This window comes from Lathyrus oleraceus, chromosome 6 (assembly GCF_024323335.1).
Source record: "Lathyrus oleraceus cultivar Zhongwan6 chromosome 6, CAAS_Psat_ZW6_1.0, whole genome shotgun sequence".
In the NCBI taxonomy this organism is placed as follows: Eukaryota; Viridiplantae; Streptophyta; class Magnoliopsida; order Fabales; family Fabaceae; genus Lathyrus; species Lathyrus oleraceus.
Window position 1 is genome coordinate 471,348,316 of NC_066584.1, and position 17,557 is coordinate 471,365,872.

Below are 17,557 nucleotides of genomic sequence, written 5' to 3' on the forward strand. Positions count from 1 at the left end.
CAGAGGCAGAAGTACATTTGTTTACATCAGAGTCTCATTTTATATTCTCAGAGGCACAATTCATTCAGGACAATTTTGAATGTTCAGATTTTTTAAGATAAAAAGAAATCTATCTTCAGCTAGAGGCTTAGTAAAGATATCTGCCCATTGATGATCTGTATCAATGAACTTCAATGTTACTATCCCTTTCTGAACATAGTCTCTGATAAAATGATGTTTTATTTCAATGTGTTTGGCTCTGGAATGTAGAATGGGATTCTTACTTAGACAAATGGCAGCAGTATTATCACAGAAGATAGGAATGTTACTCTCAAAAATTTGCAGATCTTCTAACTGATTCTTCATCCAGAGCATCTGAGTTGTGCACAGTGATGCTGAGATATATTCTGCTTCTGCAGTAGATAGAGCAATAGTTGACTGTCTCTTGCTAGCCCAGGATATCAAATTGTTTCCCAGAAGCTGGCAATTTCCAGATGTGCTTTTTCGTTCTAATCTATCTCCTGCATAATTTGCATCATAGTAACCAGAAAGTCTATACTCTGATGTTTTCTTATACATCAGGCCCAGGTTAGGAGTTCCTTTCAGATACTTAAGAATTCTCTTAACTGCTGTTAAATGAGATTCTCTAGGATCTGATTGGAATCTGACACAGAGACAGACACTAAAGAGAATATCAGGACGAGTAGCAGTCAGATAGAGAAGAGAGCCTATCATACCTCGATAGAGCTTCTGACAAACCTTTGCGCTTACTTCTTCTTTTTCAAGAATGCATGTTGGATGCATTGGAGTTTTTGCAAAGTTGCAGTCAGCCATGTCAAATTTCTTCAGAACATCCTTAATATATTTGCTTTGATGAACATATGTAACTTCTGAGGTTTGGTTAATTTGAATTCCCAGAAAGAACTTTAGTTCTTGCATTAAGCTCATTTCAAATTCTGCCTGCATTAACTTAGAGAATTCTTGACAAACAGAGGCGTTAACTGAACCAAAAATAATGTCATCAACGTATATCTGGCATATCATGAGATCATTGTTAAGGTTCTTACAGAAAAGTGTGGAGTCAACTTTCCCTCTGATAAAATTGTGTTCCAGAAGAAAATTGCTTAAACGTTCATACCAAGCTCTGGGAGCTTGTTTAAGTCCATATAAAGATTTTTTAAGTTTAAAAACATGTTCTGGAAAGTTTGGATTTTCAAAACCTGGAGGTTGGTTGACATAAACTTCTTCTGATATATAACCATTAAGGAATGCACTCTTGACATCCATTTGATATAATTTAATAGAATGGTTAATAGCAAAAGATACAAGAAGACGAATAGATTCTAACCTTGCGACTGGAGCAAAAGTTTCATTATAATCAATACCTTCTTGTTGACTATAACCTTGAGCTACCAGTCGAGCTTTGTTTCTGACGACTTTTCCTTTCTCATTCAGCTTGTTTCTGAATACCCATCTGGTTCCAATAACGTGAGTGCCTCTGGGCTTTGGAACAAGATCCCAGACATCATTCTTTGTGAATTGATCTAATTCTTCTTGCATGGCTGAAACCCAGTCGTTATCTTGAAGTGCTTCATCACAGGACATAGGCTCAATCAGAGACACTAGTCCCAGAGGAGTATCTTCAGAGGTCCTGAAGGTAGATCTGGTTCTGACAGGTTCGTCCTTGTTTCCCAGAATCAAATCTTCAGATATGTTGATACGACTTTTGACTTTCTTTGGGATTTCTGGGGATTTAATTTCTTCAGAGTTCTGAGTGACAGTTGCTTCTGGGGCTTTATCAGAACCTGCAAGAGTGATTTCTAAATCTGCAAAATTTTCAACTAGCTTTGACTTTTCAGGGTCAAGCTTATCATCAAATCTGACATGAATTGATTCTTCCACAATTTTGGTTTCTGTGTTGTATACTCTGTAGTCTTTAGAGCGTTCTGAGTATCCTAACATAATACCTTTCTGTGCTTTGGAATCAAACTTGTTCAGATGTTCTTTAGTGTTTAAGATAAAGCAAGAACATCCAAAAGGATGAAAATATGAAATGTTTGGTTTTCTTCCTTTACACATTTCATAGGGAGTCTTTTCCAGAATAGGTCTTATAGAGATTCTATTCTGAATGTAACACGCTGTATTTACAGCTTCTGCCCAAAAATGCTTTGCCACATTAGTTTCATTGATCATGGTTCTGGCCATCTCTTGGAGTGTCCTATTCTTCCTCTCTACAACTCCATTTTGTTGTGGAGTTCTAGGGCAGGAGAAATCATGGGATATTCCATTAGAGTCAAATAATTCTTCAAAATCTTTGTTTTCAAATTCTCCACCATGATCACTTCTGACTCTAACAATTTTAGCATCAAATTCTTTTTGCACTTTGGAGCAGAAACTAGTGAATACAGAGTGAGACTCACTCTTGTGCTTTAGGAATTTCACCCATGTCCAGCGACTGTAATCATCAACAATGACTAGTCCATACTTCTTTCCATTGACTGATGTTGTTTTCACAGGACCAAATAAGTCAATGTGGAGAAGTTCCAGAGGCTTAGAGGTAGAAACAACATTTTTTTTAAAGGATGTTTTTGAAAATTTTCCTTTCTGACATGCTTCACACAGAGCATCTGAAGAAAACTTCAGTTTAGGTAGGCCTCTGACTAACTCGAGTTTATTTAGCTGAGAAAGTTTCCTCATGCTAATGTGGCCCAAGCGTCTATGCCATATCCATTGCTCTTTGTGAACAGACATCAGACATTTAACATTTTGTTCTTTTAAATCAGAAAGATTAATTTTATAAATGTTGTTTTTCCTCTTGCCTGTGAAAAGGACAGAGCCATCATTCTGATTAATGGCTTTACATGTTTTTTGATTAAAGATTACATCATAACCGTTATCACTTAATTGACTTATGGATAACAAGTTATGCATCAATCCTTCTACGTAAAGAACATCAGATATAGAGGGAAGAGTACCATTACCAATAGTTCCGGAGCCTCTGATCCTTCCTTTCTGATCTCCTCCAAAGCCTACAAATCCAGCGTCTTTAAGTTCCAGACTTTGGAACATAGACTTTCTTCCCGTCATGTGTCGCGAGCATCCAGAGTCCAGGTACCATGACTGGTGTCTGAACTTTGCTGCATAGGATATCTGCAACATAGACAATCTTATCCTTTGGTACCCAGAATCTCTTGGGTCCTTTTTGATTAGTCTTCCCAGAGTTTCTTATAACTTTGGGTTTTCTAGCATTTTCAAATTTTTGTTCTTGTGTGTGTGTATAGTGATATGAAAATGGAGATTTAAGTTGGTCACTAGAAGAAGTTTTAACTTCCTTAGGATCATACCCAATTCCCTTTTTATTGTTCTGACTGACTCCATAAATCATGGATGCCATAATACTCCTACCTATTCCATTTTTCAGAAATTCTTGAAAGGCTTCTTCGTATTCAAAAATAATTTTATTTGAAGTTTGTGGTGCTTGAGACAACGCTTCTTCTAATTCTAAGCTTTTTCTTTTTGCTCCATCTCTTTCTAGTGTTAAAGATCTGATTGTATCTTCTCGCGCTAGAATTGTCATCTCAAGCTTGCCACATTCTTCAAATTTTGCTTTAAGACAGCCTTTTATGTTTTTAAGCTTTTATTTTAGTTTCTGATATGAGCTAAGAGTTTCTGACAAGCATGATTCTAAATCAGATCGAGAGAGTTCAGAAAATACCTCTTCAGATTCTTCATCTGAGCTGCTCCTGGATGTGGTAGCCATAAGTGCCACGTTGGCCTTTTCATCAGAGTCAGATTCTGATGACCCAGATTCACTATCATCCCAGGTAGCCATTAATCCTTTCTTTGTCCTGAAGGTATTTTTCTTGAAACTTTCTTTTCTAGGATTGTCTTTCTTTAGCTTGGGGCATTCATTCCTGTAGTGACCTGTTTCTTTACATTCATAACAAGTAATATCTTTGTTAGTTTTACCTTTGAAGGTTGATTCTGATCGATCCCCTCTGGGTCTTGATCTTCTGAAGTTGTTGTTTCTCTTTTTCCAGAGTTGTTTAACTCTTCTGGTCAGGAGGGACAATTCTTCTTCATCATCAGAATCTTCTGGTTCAGAGTCATCAGTATCTTCAGTTTCTGCCTGGAGAGCTTTGGTTCTGTCAGGTTTGCGTCTTTCATATCTGGACTTTAATGCTACGGACTTGTTCCTTTTCTGAGGCTCATCTTCCTCTAGTTCTATCTCATGGCTTCTGAGGGAACTGACAAGTTCTTCAAGACTTATATTGTTCAGATCCTTTGACAGCTTCAGAGCAGTAACCATGGGTCTCCATTTCTTTGGCAGACTTCTGACTATCTTTTTGACATGGTCTGCAGTTGTGTATCCTTTGTCTAGAACCTTGAGACCTGCAATCAGAGTTTGGAATCTAGAGAACATTGCCTCTATGGCTTCATCATCCTCCATTTTGAAGGCTTCATATTTCTGGATAAGCGCCAGAGCCTTTGTCTCTTTGACTTGAGAGTTTCCTTCATGAGTCATCCTTAGAGAGTCAAGTATGTCTTTGGCTGTTTCTCTGTTGGTGATCTTTTCATACTCGTTGTAAGATATAGCATTTAGGAGTATGGTTCTGGCCTTGTGATGATTCTTGAAAACTCGTTTCTGATCATCTGACATCTTACTTCTGGGAACTTCAGCTCCATCCTCTATGACAGGAGGTTTGTATCCATCTGTGACAATGTCCCGGAGATCAGCATCATAGCCTAGAAAGAAACTTTCAATTCTATCTTTCCAGTAATCGAATTTCTCTCCATCAAAGACAGGAGGCTTAGCATTGTAACTATCCTTTTCATTTGTGTGGGCCATAGTTTTTCTCTTTCTGGATCTCTCTACACTGTTAAGTGTTTGATTAGAAAAATCAATAACAGAGCCGGAGCTCTGATACCAATTGAAGGTGAGAAAAACAAGAAAGGGGGGTTTGAATTGTTTGGAAAATAAGCGCTTTTTCAAAATGAAAATCACACAAGGATTTTATACTGGTTCGCTTATAACACAAAGCTACTCCAGTCCACCCGGCCAAGGTGATTTCGCCTTCAACAAGGACTTAATCCACTAATCTTGAAATATTGTTTACAAACAACATCTAAGAGAAAGATCTCTTAGTCCTCTCAAGTCTACAGACTACACAGAGTCACTTGAGGAAAATAAAACAATAGATGAAAGCTTATGTAATCTAGAGTGCTTCTAAGATAAGCAAATATTACAACAATAAGAACAAAGTATTTCACGTACTAAGCAAAAGCTTCGTGAAGATTGAGAGAATAAACAGTATTTTTGTGTGTTGATGTTTCAGTAAAAATCTTGTTGTATATATTGTACGCTGAATGTTGATTTGCAGTCCTTTATATAGAAGAGAAGGATCCGTTGAAAAATCATGGCAGATAATAACTCTTGAATAATAATTAGTGCCATATCTTATGTTGCTTGTTGTCAAAGCAACTTTCACTTCTTGAATGACTACTTACCACAAATAGTTCCTTATCATTTGTATTTTTGGAGTTAACGTCTCTTCCTGTATTAGGAAATCCATTTCCATAACTTTATTTGAAGTTAACGTTACTGTTCCTTATTTAACAATTCCATAATTAGAGTCTTCATGTTTCTGGAGATCTTGGAATCTGCTATCTAGCTTCTGATGTTGATCTTTTGAGTTCTGATGATTTCTTCAGATAGCGCCAAGAGCTTCTGAAGTTTGACATACTGTTGTTCAGAATCAGAACTTCTAGAGCGTACTTCTTGTTCAGATGCTTCTGATATTTTGCTGTTTTGCTCAGAGTTAGACTTTCTTGAACGTGTTTCTACTTCAGATGCTTCTTATCTTCTGATAATTTGTATCTGATCTGGTTCTGTATCTGATGACATCATCAGATCTCTTCCTTCTTTCTTTAGAACCCTCCACACTTAGAAACTTTTCGTTAGGGTGCCATTTTTGGTTTCATCCTTTGTTATCATCAAAATCATGGAATCTGTTGTAGAACAATTTTTGTTCTTACAAAAGATACATAATAGTTTCCGGTGTAGAAACTATTGTGTGAAAAATTAATTAAGTGCTGAAGATTGACTGGAAAAGAAAATACAAATTGCAAATAAAGTAAAAAATATAAAAAGGTAAATGCTGTAAAGTATGCTTGCACGGCCGGAAGAGAAAAAACAACGAAGCAGAGAGAGCTTTAGGGTTGGAAGGAAGTGACTATTTATACTAGTCTCCTTTGTAACGGTTTCCAAAGCTTTCCGTGTAAAATCCTCACGTTCCAAGAGTCAAGTGAATTAATAGGCTTCAACGTGCCTCTGTTGCGTTTCTGAAGCAAAAAATATAGGAGAATGGTGTGACGTCCGTCACACCATGTGTTACGCTCGTAACACAAGGCAGCAGGGCGTGATGCTCGTCACACCTTGTGTGGCGCTCGTCACAGGCTCAACGCTCATGGCTTGTAGTTTTGGGCTGGGCTTTAGTGAAATTGCTTCTCTTCATTTCTTTTTGCACCTCCTTTTCTTCCTTTTTCACTTATGCTTCAAATAAGCTACCTGAGATAAATAGAAGGAAAAATACCAAGTAGTATCGAATAAAGTGAAATAAATCGAAACAAATAGTAATATAATTTAATTAAATCGAGTCCAAAAATGTGATATTATTTCATGTTATCAATAACCTCATGAATTTGGTAATCCCAAATGACGAGGTTTATACTGGTTAAGCTCAGGCTGCACACATGGTATGCGGGGGCCTATTTAGACATCTTTTGTATATTATTATATTATTTGAATATTACGGAGACATCTTCATCAAAAAATTTTATTAGACAATATTTTTGATCTTCCATTCATGCAACATCAACATAAACTAACATTTGATAATCGACTAGATAACTTAAACACAACTTTAAAAACAGTGATAAATAAAAAAATCTAGACACTACAAGAATATTCTGGATCTTTCATCATATTTATTATATCATTAATAGACCTTGAAATCTTAGCATCTAACTCGATCGACCCCTTTGTTATCCTACGGCGAAATGATCTCCACACATCCTTCACATCTTCATCGGTCTTCAACTCAATAAGGTTGTATTTCACCCTCCCGTCAATATCAATCCAATTTTCACAAAACTCGATCTTTCTCACCTTTCTATTTTCGGTATCAGACAACAATTCATTTAACTTAGACATTTGGCCTACGAGAGATGTGGTGTCATCCGGAAGGAACTCTATGGGAGGTGAAACTCCGTTGAAGTACACTCCTGCCTTAATCAAAAATTAAGGAAGAAACATTTTTTGAGATGTAGTTATCAAACAACAAGTGACCCCCTATTTATACAACTTTGCATTTATTCAGATAAAATCATAACCATTCAAAATTGTTGGCAAAATCCCGAACGTTTAAAATTTCAAACAAATACCACCATAAAAAATTTACTTTGGTTAAAATTTCCGATATCAAAAGGTAAAATTCAAATTTTAGGAATTAATTGAAACTTATCGGAAATTTTGTTTTTGTCTACCGAAAATTTCATTTAATTTTCAGTCTTGAGCAGTTTTGACAATTTAAAAATATCGGAGATGCCAGATTTAATTAGGGAGTGACAAGTTAAAATCTCTTAAATCATACATAGAAAAATAGAAGATGAGATATATGGGGTACTATGGTTTTTCTTGGGTGTGTATAGCTTCCCATGAGAGTGAAATAAGAAGAAAACTTGAAAGCTTTTGAAAAACCTCTGCTATTGCCTCTGATAACTAATTGTGCCGTGGATAAAGTGTGCAAGTGTGAATAAAGACCGGTAGTGAGAACGTCTCTTGCAAGTGTCTGTTGTTTAACTTGTGAGATCTTTGAATTTTGTATGGTATTGCAAAACTTAGCCCGAGTTTTTCAAGTCATTATAGAACTCGTGTTTCTATTTGAAATAATGAATATTTGTTGAAGCATTTCAACATACATAGACTATATCCCATGATGCATCACATTTAAATGTTGTAGATATGTAAATGTCATTTCCTGGGCTGTGTTTCAAATGTCGAATCCTCATGAAGCAGATATTTCAGGGCATTCTGACATGACAGAGGTTCATTGTAAAAACAATATACGGGGCGAATCCAATGAGAGCACGAGAGGAATCGATTTTGACTCCTCAATCTAACACTACATCAATGGCCAAGATGAGCTTATCTCACCTCAAACTTTTACCTGATACGCCCCCCCTATATATACGTGTATATATATAAAACCTCTTGTCATGACAAAAATCATAACCTGTGGCAACCATGCTTTTGATGTCATGCCAGATGATATGAAGTCTGAATTCTCAACTTAAGAACCAGAGAGAAAAGGAACCTCCGCTAGAGTTGTTGGAAGGGAGATGTTGAGGTTATGAAGTGCTAGATACGCAGCAATACCGGCAGCATAGCCTGCAAAAGCAAATCCACTAACCTGCACAAAGAGAATAAGCGATGTCGGTTACGAAAATAAAAACAAACATTTTATTCTATCAGATCGTTAATATCAAGTGAAAAGTAGGAAGTACCTTTTTAAAGTACCAAAAGAAATCCACTTTTTCCATTCCCATGAATGCGACTCCAGCAGCTGAGCCAATAACTAACATGGATCCACCGGTACCAGCACAAAATGCAACCAATTGCCAGAACTCAGAATCTTGAGGGAAAGAAGTGACGTCGTACATTCCCATTGTTGCGGCGACCAATGGAACATTGTCTATGACTGCAGATATGACTCCAATTGCACTTGCAATTAGTTCACTATTTTGGACATGGGCGTCAAGGTAATTTGCTATTTCCCGGAGAATTCCTGCTGCCTCCAGACTGCAAAAAAACATTTCCGTTTTGATTGCAAATATAACTGGTTAAAACGAGTAGCCAAGAAAATTTATGTCATGTCAGGGAAGGATATGTAATCACAATTCGTAACCAGCAATGTTACCTGCTAACAGATAATAGAATACCGAGGAAGAATAGTGCTCCTTGAGTGTCTATCCTTGATAGAGCCTGTGGGACTTTAAGCTTCTGTCTCTTTTCAGATTCACCATAATGAATAGCGTCCGTAAGGATCCAAAGCACGCCGAGTCCAAGCAGCATCCCCATGTACGGAGGCAAGCCTGTGACGGCCTTGAACACGGGGACAAAAATCAAAGCGCCTAAACCCACCGAGAAAACAAGCTGTCCTCGAGGAGCCATCTGTTCAGATGCCAGGACATTGGAAGGTTCCGGCCCCTTCTCATTAGCTTCACTGAACAGAAGAAAATCCAGCATGATCAAGTAAGTTATTAACTTATAATATATTAAGCTAAAATTTGACTACTCAAATCAGCTTTCTTGGTTGACTTTTGAAGTACAATAGTACCTTGTCAATGACATTAGAGCCAATGGAACAGCTAGAGAAATGGCTGAAGGCAAAAACAAACCCTGAAATTAAAGAAAATGCAGTTATGGATATATTTTTCACTTTGGCCAAGGAAGTTTAATTGAGGGCTTTCAATTATGTATTTTTCATTTATACGACTATAAGTTACGGTGTAGTTTCAGACAAAAATATTTCATAATCCAAATATAGATGTATCACATTGCAACAATTTTCCAAGAGATAACCTTCATTGTTTGCACTGTAGTTATCTGGCCATGTATCCACAGCATAGTAGTAGTAACATCACCAATAGGAGTCCATGCACCACCGGCGTTTGCGGCTATTACAACAACAGCTCCAAGAATCCTGTCAACAGAATCCAAAGCAAGTTCTTGAGGATTTTAAAGGAAATACAAAAAACTGCAAACTAGGTAGTTCTTTCGATACTCAATGGAGAACCAATGAATGAAATCATAGGTGATGCATATTCAACTATTATTATGCCATTTTAGAAAATATACATATTGAATACTTTAACGCGTGGGAAGAACATTACACCGAAAGTAAATAACATAACGACACACATACTTTCGATACTCTGATGGAGGTACTAGTTTCCGTAACAGAGAAACCATGACTATGGTGGATGTAAGGTTGTCAAGAACTGAACTGAGAAAAAATGTAATAAATCCAACCTGCATATTTAACTTTAATTTGTCAAATTCCATTACTGCACAAGACATTGAAAAACTTGACATTTGGTCTTGTGGATTCATCTTTTTATGATCTCTTTCATTCTTTTAAAAATCTTGACAGTACTTAATGTGTGATGACTTAATGTAGTCAAGTATCCAAGAAATTTAATTTGCAAAGAATTTGCTAAGAAGCATTCTAAGTACGGTAAAATAATGCATAGTCAAAGTGATGAAAACACTTACCACCCAAAGGAGAGAGCGCGGGTTTCGGGTTTTAATATTGTCAGTAACTATCTTAAATCCTTGATGAGCATCAACTATCTCAACAATGGTCATTGCCCCAAGCAAGAAGAACACTATTTCACTGACTTCAGCAGACGCGTGTGATAGCTCCGAAACAGCTATATCAGTTGATGGAGCCTACAGTACAAACAATCATAAAAAATAAAAGTAAATGGTAATGGAATATCCAATCAAACGACCTATCTAGGGAGAAAAACTGAACTAAAAGAGTAAACATGCAATTCACTCAAGAAATCTCATCAAATGTTACAATTTTCCACACATTCTGTGTATGGTTCTTCTGCCAGAGAAAGCATATTTTTTCAAGTACACGTAGCAATACTTGGATAAACATAAAAAGATCTTTTTTATATAAATAAAATAATTTCAAAAGATGGGAGCAGAGACAACTCTTTAATGTTGCATCAAGTTTATATTGGACGGTACAAGAAAAACATCCCAAACCACAAGTTCTGTTACAGATTCGAAATCAACCCCAATCCTAGAAGTATAATACCCTTTTAGCTAATGTCGGTTCACACTTGAAATTGTGATTCAAACTGAAGGCTGCCAAGGGGCATAGAAAGGTCAAAAATTCGATTGCGGTAAAATCAGATACATAGAAATTGCCTTTTTTATAATAAGAAATTGCCTTATTCTAATCCTTGTCAATGGCTGCATTTCTTTTGCAAATATGACTAAATAAATAAACTCCAATAAAAAGAAAAAGAGAAGTGTGTGTCTCCCCACACCACTAGCCCTGATCCATACAGTATCCAAGAGACTTTGACACCACATATCCATCCAAAACCTTAAGGCGATGGGTGTATGTGTGGGTCCTTTCTCTAATAAATCCAATGTTTTCTCAATTTACAGTTAATGTGGGGCTTAACCACTCACACTTGAATCCCAACATACATGAATATATAGTCCGATAGAGTTTATTTTGACAGTATGTGAGGCGAGCAACCTTGTTGGTACATTTTCAGAAATGAATCCCAAATCATGTGGTATCTTTTACAATTGTAATATATAGGTTTGCATATGATAACAGATGAATATATTCAAGTGTATGTCACTGCAATATCCTATGCATTTTCTGACACAGAATATTGTAGCCTAACTATATCACAAGCATGACAATGAGCACAGTAGCAGTATTTTTCTGTTCTCTTTGGTTCCACACTTTTCAGTGAAACCAAAATATACCCTTTTTCTACCTTTTATCCTGTTTTATTATACTATTAATATTAATATACACCAACCATAAGCTCTGTTCTTTACTGTTCTAAGTTCTAAACCATTTGCAAAAAATTACCATTAAGTTCAAGCCAGTCATAATTACACTACCATAAAGTTCAAATCAATCAATAACTATGCTGCCATAAAGCTCTTAACCAATCAAGCATTAACTGACATTCTCAAAAGTAAAGACATGTATAAGATAGATCGACATTTACCCCAATACTCCGTATCACCCATAAGCTTACGGCCATCAATAGCCCGACTCCGCTTTTGTTAAAAGCTAGAGATTCTTCAAATATGATACCTGCATATCCTATTACAAATAGCAATGCCATAGCAAGATCCTGCCGCGAGAAATCACACAGAACTTCCAACTTTCAGAATATATCATATCTATATCTTTTTGCAAATGCATGTACTTCGTTGCGAAACTTAGCAGAAGTGAAATCAGGTAAAATGACAATAACGAACCTGATTAGCAGCCACCCAAGAATGGTTAATTGCTACGGTCCCAGTTGCAGCCGCCGCAAAAACCGCAACTGCTTTAAGCAAATCAGTCTTGGGCTGGTAGTTGTCTCCGAAATCTTGCGAGCTTGTTTCATCAACTGAACATAGGGGATCACAAGTTCCAGATTCTGATGTCAAATCCTATTACAAAAATTAACCCCTTAGTATATAAGAACCATATTCCGTAGCTTTGTAATAACAGTACTAATAATGAACACAATCACTATCTGAATTACCAAAACTAACCCTTTGATCGTGTACTCCTACTACTAGCTTATTCGAGGATTATTACTCTTTTTTAAGAAAAAAAAGTGAGTTTATTAATTAAGCACAAATTTTGAATCTTTGCTGGATTATAAGGTACCACTTAACATTCAATTCAACTAATTAAGCACAAATATTGGATCTTTACTGGATTACTGAGGTGCCCTTAACCTTAACATTAACATGTAATTATGCAAAACAGCATGAAACATAAAAATTAGTAAATAAAGAAGCAAAAGGGTTAAAAGGGTAATCAAAGAAGAACCTGGAACTGTTGCTGGGAACTTTGTGGAGGCTGAAATGAAGAGTTAGCATCTCTGGCTTTGTCTTCAGCGCGTGCCAATACATTATTACGGAGTAACTTGGGATTGGGAACTCCGAATCTGGTTCTACAAGAAGAAGAACTGGCGAAGAAGGGTTTAGATTGTGCCGGCGAAGATTGAATTGATGAAAGCCTTGAATTCCCCAAATGTTGGAACATGGACAAGTGTGTTCCGATTGAAAACGTAGCCATTTTTTCCGGCAACTGTAACCAACAACTACGGTGGAAGATCTTTGCTAAACTGCGATAAATAACGGAAGAGAATGATTAATTGATTGATTAACTAGTTTCATTCATAGCAAGAAATATAGCATTTTTATTTGCTTTATTTATTTATTTATTTATTTATTTGAAGAAGAACTGTTTTTATTTTGTTTTTCCGTCTTTTCTGTGCCCCACTCACTCGACGCAACGCAGGTAAGCACTAAGCAGTATGAGTAACTGAGATATTCCATATTGCAACCTTAATGTTATCGAAGTTACAACTAAGATAAGAAAATAGATTCTATGAGCATCATTAACTTCCAGAACAAAGGGTGAAAATTTCTAATAAAAGACTATCTACAAGACCGATGCAACATTAATATTTGAACTCATTATTTCTTAAAGAGAAGTTATTTAATGTTGTGAAGAATCACGATTTAGTGATGTCAAACATTAAGATTATGAGATAAGTATGATGGCGGAATTGAAGTCATAATAACACATTTAGGTCTTTGATGTCAAGTTTTTAGACCATATGCAAACTATGATATAACGTTGTTTGATCAGCATTAAGGATGTTGGAATAATTAATATTACTCGCAAACCGTGAATCCAATCACTATCAGCATTTCAAATCAATTCACTAAAATCTGAGACGTCGTGATTACCGAGGTTGCTGTCATCAACATTCAAAATCATATTACTACTTTTGTGTGCATTCTATGTGATTGTGATAGTTGGATGAGACTGATTACGATTGAGAAAATATTTAACTAACAGATTAGCATAATTCACTACGATGAGTTTCAAAGTATAGGAAGATACAACTTCATTCGCATGATACATTTTGTTCATAGCGCGTCACAACCACCAGCAAGCAGTAAAAAAGATAGAGTCATCATCAATGTCATGTCTAATCGAATCATATAAACTACCATCTTGGAAGAATAATGGGTCTAAGAAGCCAATAGAATAGATTTCCAAGAATAGTGAGACTTTATTTTCTAGATGATTTCCTTTTTCGACTTGTTTATCAATTGATAAGGCTTGTCATATTTTTTTTTTATCATAAGTGAGTAGGTGTCCTTGAAATAAAGTGGTATAAAGGTTTAAAAAAAATGAGGGACTAGGTCAAATCTCAAGAGCTAGTAAAACTTAAAGTTAGGAATTTCTAACATATTTCTATTAAAGTTCAAAATTACATTGATATGCTTATAATCTCATAAAGTATTGATCATAGGTATTAGGCCTAAATTATTTAAAATATAAATACAATGATTTCCTCTTTGTAAATGTGAGTGACCATGAAAGATAGGGCTCTTATGTTAGAAAACTACGCCGAATTTCCTCTTAGTCAGATTCGTAAAAACAATAATATGCGGAAGCATAAAAACACACACACAATTGATAACGGAGTTCGGCCAAGTATGCCTACGTCTCCGAGCTGCTGCAGACCTTTTACTGAAAAGAGAAAAATACACTGTGTTTACAAACACTCAAAAGTTTCTCTCACCCACAACCCAATTACACCCAAGAGTTTCTCTCACAGAAATTTTTCTCACACTAGAAAATTTCTCTAACTCTCAAATTACAATTTTTCTGTCAAATGCAAATGCATTCATTGTCTTGAGAAAAATTGAATTTTCCTACAACTTCAATGAGTATTTATAGGATTCATGTGGTCAAATTCAAAGTTACTATTCTTTTGGTCAAATTCAAAGTTACTATTCTCTTGGTCAAACTTCAAAGTTACTATTCTCTTGGTCAAAATTCAAAGTTACTATTCTTTTGTTGACTACCATTGAAAAATAGAGGGTGGAATAGTATGGCTAGAAATGTAGGCCTGTGGATCTAACAATCTCCCACTTGAAGACTGACTTCAGTCGGTCTTCACACCTCGATCATGCAGCAACCTCTCTTGCATATTATTCTAGCAGGCCAACTGAAGTTGAGCACAACTTCAGTTTGTCAATGGTCACCACCTTTGTCAACATGTCTGCTGGATTCTTGCTTCCTAAGATCTTCCTCAATGTTAGTACCTCATCCTCAATCAGAGATCTGATGAAGTGATAACGGAGATCAATGTGCTTCGTTCGAGAGTGAAATGCTGAATTCTTTGCCAGATGTATTGCACTCTGACTATCACTGTGCAAGACATTATCCTCTTGGATGAAACCCAACTCTGTTAACAATCCCTGAAGCCATATCAATTCTTTGCTAGCTTCTGTTACTGCGACATATTCAGCCTCTGTAGTGGATAGAGCAACAATCTTTTGTATCCGCGACATCCAACTAACAGCACTAGTACCAACAGTAAATATGTAACCAGTCGTGCTTCTTCGGTGATCAACTTCACCTGCAAAGTCTGCATCTACGTACCCTTGTACTTTTAACTTACCTTTACTAAAGCACAAACACTTCTCCTTAGTGCCTCGTAGATATCTCAAAATCCATTTCACAGCTTCCCAATGAGCTTTACCTGGATTTGACATAAACCTGCTTACAACTCCCACTGCATGGCCAATGTCTGGCCTCGTGCAGACCATCGCGTACATCAAACTTCCTATGGCTGAAGCATATGGAATCTTAGCCATTAATTCCTTATCTTCCTCTGTCTTAGGGGACTGATCCTTTGATAGACGAAAATGACTAGCCAAAGGTGTGCTAACCGGTTTGGCGTTGTCCATGTTGAATCTCTGCAAAACACGGTTGATGTACTCTGTCTGAGATAACTGCAAGGTTCCCTTTTGCTTATCTCTCGTGATTTGCATTCCAAGGATCTTCTTCGCTGGACCTAAATCTTTCATGTCAAATTCTTTTGACAATTGTTTCTTCAAATTTCTGATCTCGGTCATATCTGGACCTGCTACTAACATATCATCGACATAAAGTAGCAAAATGATATAACTGGAGTTATATCTCTTGAAGAAACAACAGTGGTCAGCATTGCACTTCTTGAAACCTTCCTTGTGCATGAAGCTCTCAAACTTCATATACCACTGCCTTGGAGCTTGCTTTAGGCCATACAAGCTCTTCTTTAATCTGCACACCATATTCTTTTTCTCTAAGAAACCTTCTGGTTGGTGCATATAGATCTCCTCATCTAGGTCTCCGTGAAGAAATGCAGTCTTCACGTCCAACTGCTCCAAGTAGAGCTCTTCACTGGCAACAATACTTAACACAGACCTGATAGTATTGAGCTTCACAACTGGTGCGAAAATCTCGGTGTAATCGACTCCTTCCTTTTGCTGGAATCCTTTTACAACAAGTCGAGCTTTATATCTTTTAGAGCCATCATGCTCCTGCTTCACTCGATACACCCATTTATTGTGAAGTGCCTTCTTTCCCATAGGTAACTCTTCTAGTTCCCATGTTTGATTTGAGATCAAAGACTTCATCTCGTCTTTCATGGCAAGCTCCCACTTGTTCGCATCTACTGTCTGACATGCTTCTGCATAGTCTTCAGGTTCTCCTCCATCTGTCAACAACATGTAGCTCATGTATTTCCTGTTAGGTACAGGAACTCGAGAAGACCTCCTTAACTCCGGAGCTGGAGTAGAATGCTCTGTTCTGTCAGACTGCTGCACATTGCCTGGTTCAGTTGATTCTTCTGGCTGAGGACTATCAACTGTGGGTCTTTCAAGGACATCGTCCACATCTGCATAAACTGGCCCACTTGGTTCTGAGTTGATGGCACTTGTATCATGCTTGTCCTTGTACATTACCCTCTCATTGAAGATCACATCTCTACTGCGGATCATCTTTCTGTTCTCGTCATCCCAAAGACGGTAACCAAACTCATCTTCACCGTAACCAATGAAAGTACACTTCTTTGATTTGGGATCAAGCTTGTTCCGGCCTTGATCGCTGATGTGTACATATGTTGTACAGCCGAAAATTCTAAGATGTGAGAGTTTTACCTCTTTTCCGCTCCATACCTCTTCTGGTAGTCTATGTTCCAATGGCACTGATGGACCTCGGTTGATCAAGTAAGCTGCTGTGTTGACTGTTTCTGCCCAGAAATGCTTTGGAAGACCTGATTGCACACGCATGCTTCTGGCTCTTTCAGTCAATGTTCGGTTCATGCGCTCAGCTATACCATTGTGTTGAGGCGTACCTGGCACGGTCCTCTCTATTCTGATCCCATGCCCATAGCAAAACTTCTTGAATCTGGTGTCTTCATATTCACCACCATTGTCGGTTCTGAGCTTTTTGATCTTCAACCCTGTCTCATTCTCCACCATGGCTTTCCATATCTTGAAAGCTTCAAATACTTCAGATTTATGTTTCAGAAAGTATACCCATACCTTTCTGGAGTGGTCGTCAGTAAAAGTCACAAAGTATCGTTTTCCACCAATGGATGAGATTGTCGTTGGACCCCAAACATCAGAGTGAACGAGCTCGAGTCTCTCCTTCTTTGGCTTCCTTCCGTTTGTCTGAAAGCTAACTCTCTTCTGCTTTCCAAATATACAGTCTTCACACATGTCAATTTCTACTGACTGAAGACCTGGAAGTTTGCCCTTCGAGTGCATTACCTTCATCCCTTTCTCACTCATATGGCCAAGTCTCTGGTGCCATAGGTTGGGATTTCCACTTGCTGCCACCGAAATAAGATGACATTCTCCTGCCGTCTTGTAAAGAGTACCACTCTTTTTACCGCG

At 37.2% G+C, this 17,557-nt stretch overlaps 1 protein-coding gene across 1 annotated transcript; it reads right to left on the reverse strand.

The window, feature by feature from the left end:
• Positions 1 to 7,900: 7,900 nt before the first annotated feature.
• On the reverse strand, positions 7,901 to 13,231 carry LOC127097919 (sodium/proton antiporter 1). The gene is made up of 11 exons (XM_051036404.1): positions 13,096 to 13,231; positions 12,636 to 12,933; positions 12,071 to 12,247; positions 11,815 to 11,943; positions 10,316 to 10,492; positions 9,966 to 10,072; positions 9,623 to 9,743; positions 9,378 to 9,439; positions 8,958 to 9,263; positions 8,545 to 8,839; positions 7,901 to 8,450 (listed from the first exon to the last, which is right to left on the reverse strand). Exons 2-11 carry the CDS (start codon positions 12,882 to 12,884, stop codon positions 8,331 to 8,333), a joined length of 1,743 nt encoding a protein of 580 aa, XP_050892361.1. The 5' UTR covers positions 12,885 to 12,933; positions 13,096 to 13,231; the 3' UTR covers positions 7,901 to 8,330.
• Between the last annotated feature and the right edge of the window lie 4,326 nt (positions 13,232 to 17,557).

What these genes read in the sequence shown, in the direction of transcription:
- LOC127097919 (XM_051036404.1), bottom strand. Translation starts at nt 12,884, where the DNA reads ATGGCTACGTTTTCAATCGGAACACACTTGTCCATGTTCCAACATTTG. An exon ending in GGGTGATACGGAGTATTGGG is followed by an intron (nt 10,493 to 11,814) that starts GTAAATGTCGAT and finishes TTTGTACTGTAG; the next exon opens with GCTCCATCAACTGATATAGC. An exon ending in TCTTTTGGTACTTTAAAAAG is followed by an intron (nt 8,451 to 8,544) that starts GTACTTCCTACT and finishes CTCTTTGTGCAG; the next exon opens with GTTAGTGGATTTGCTTTTGC.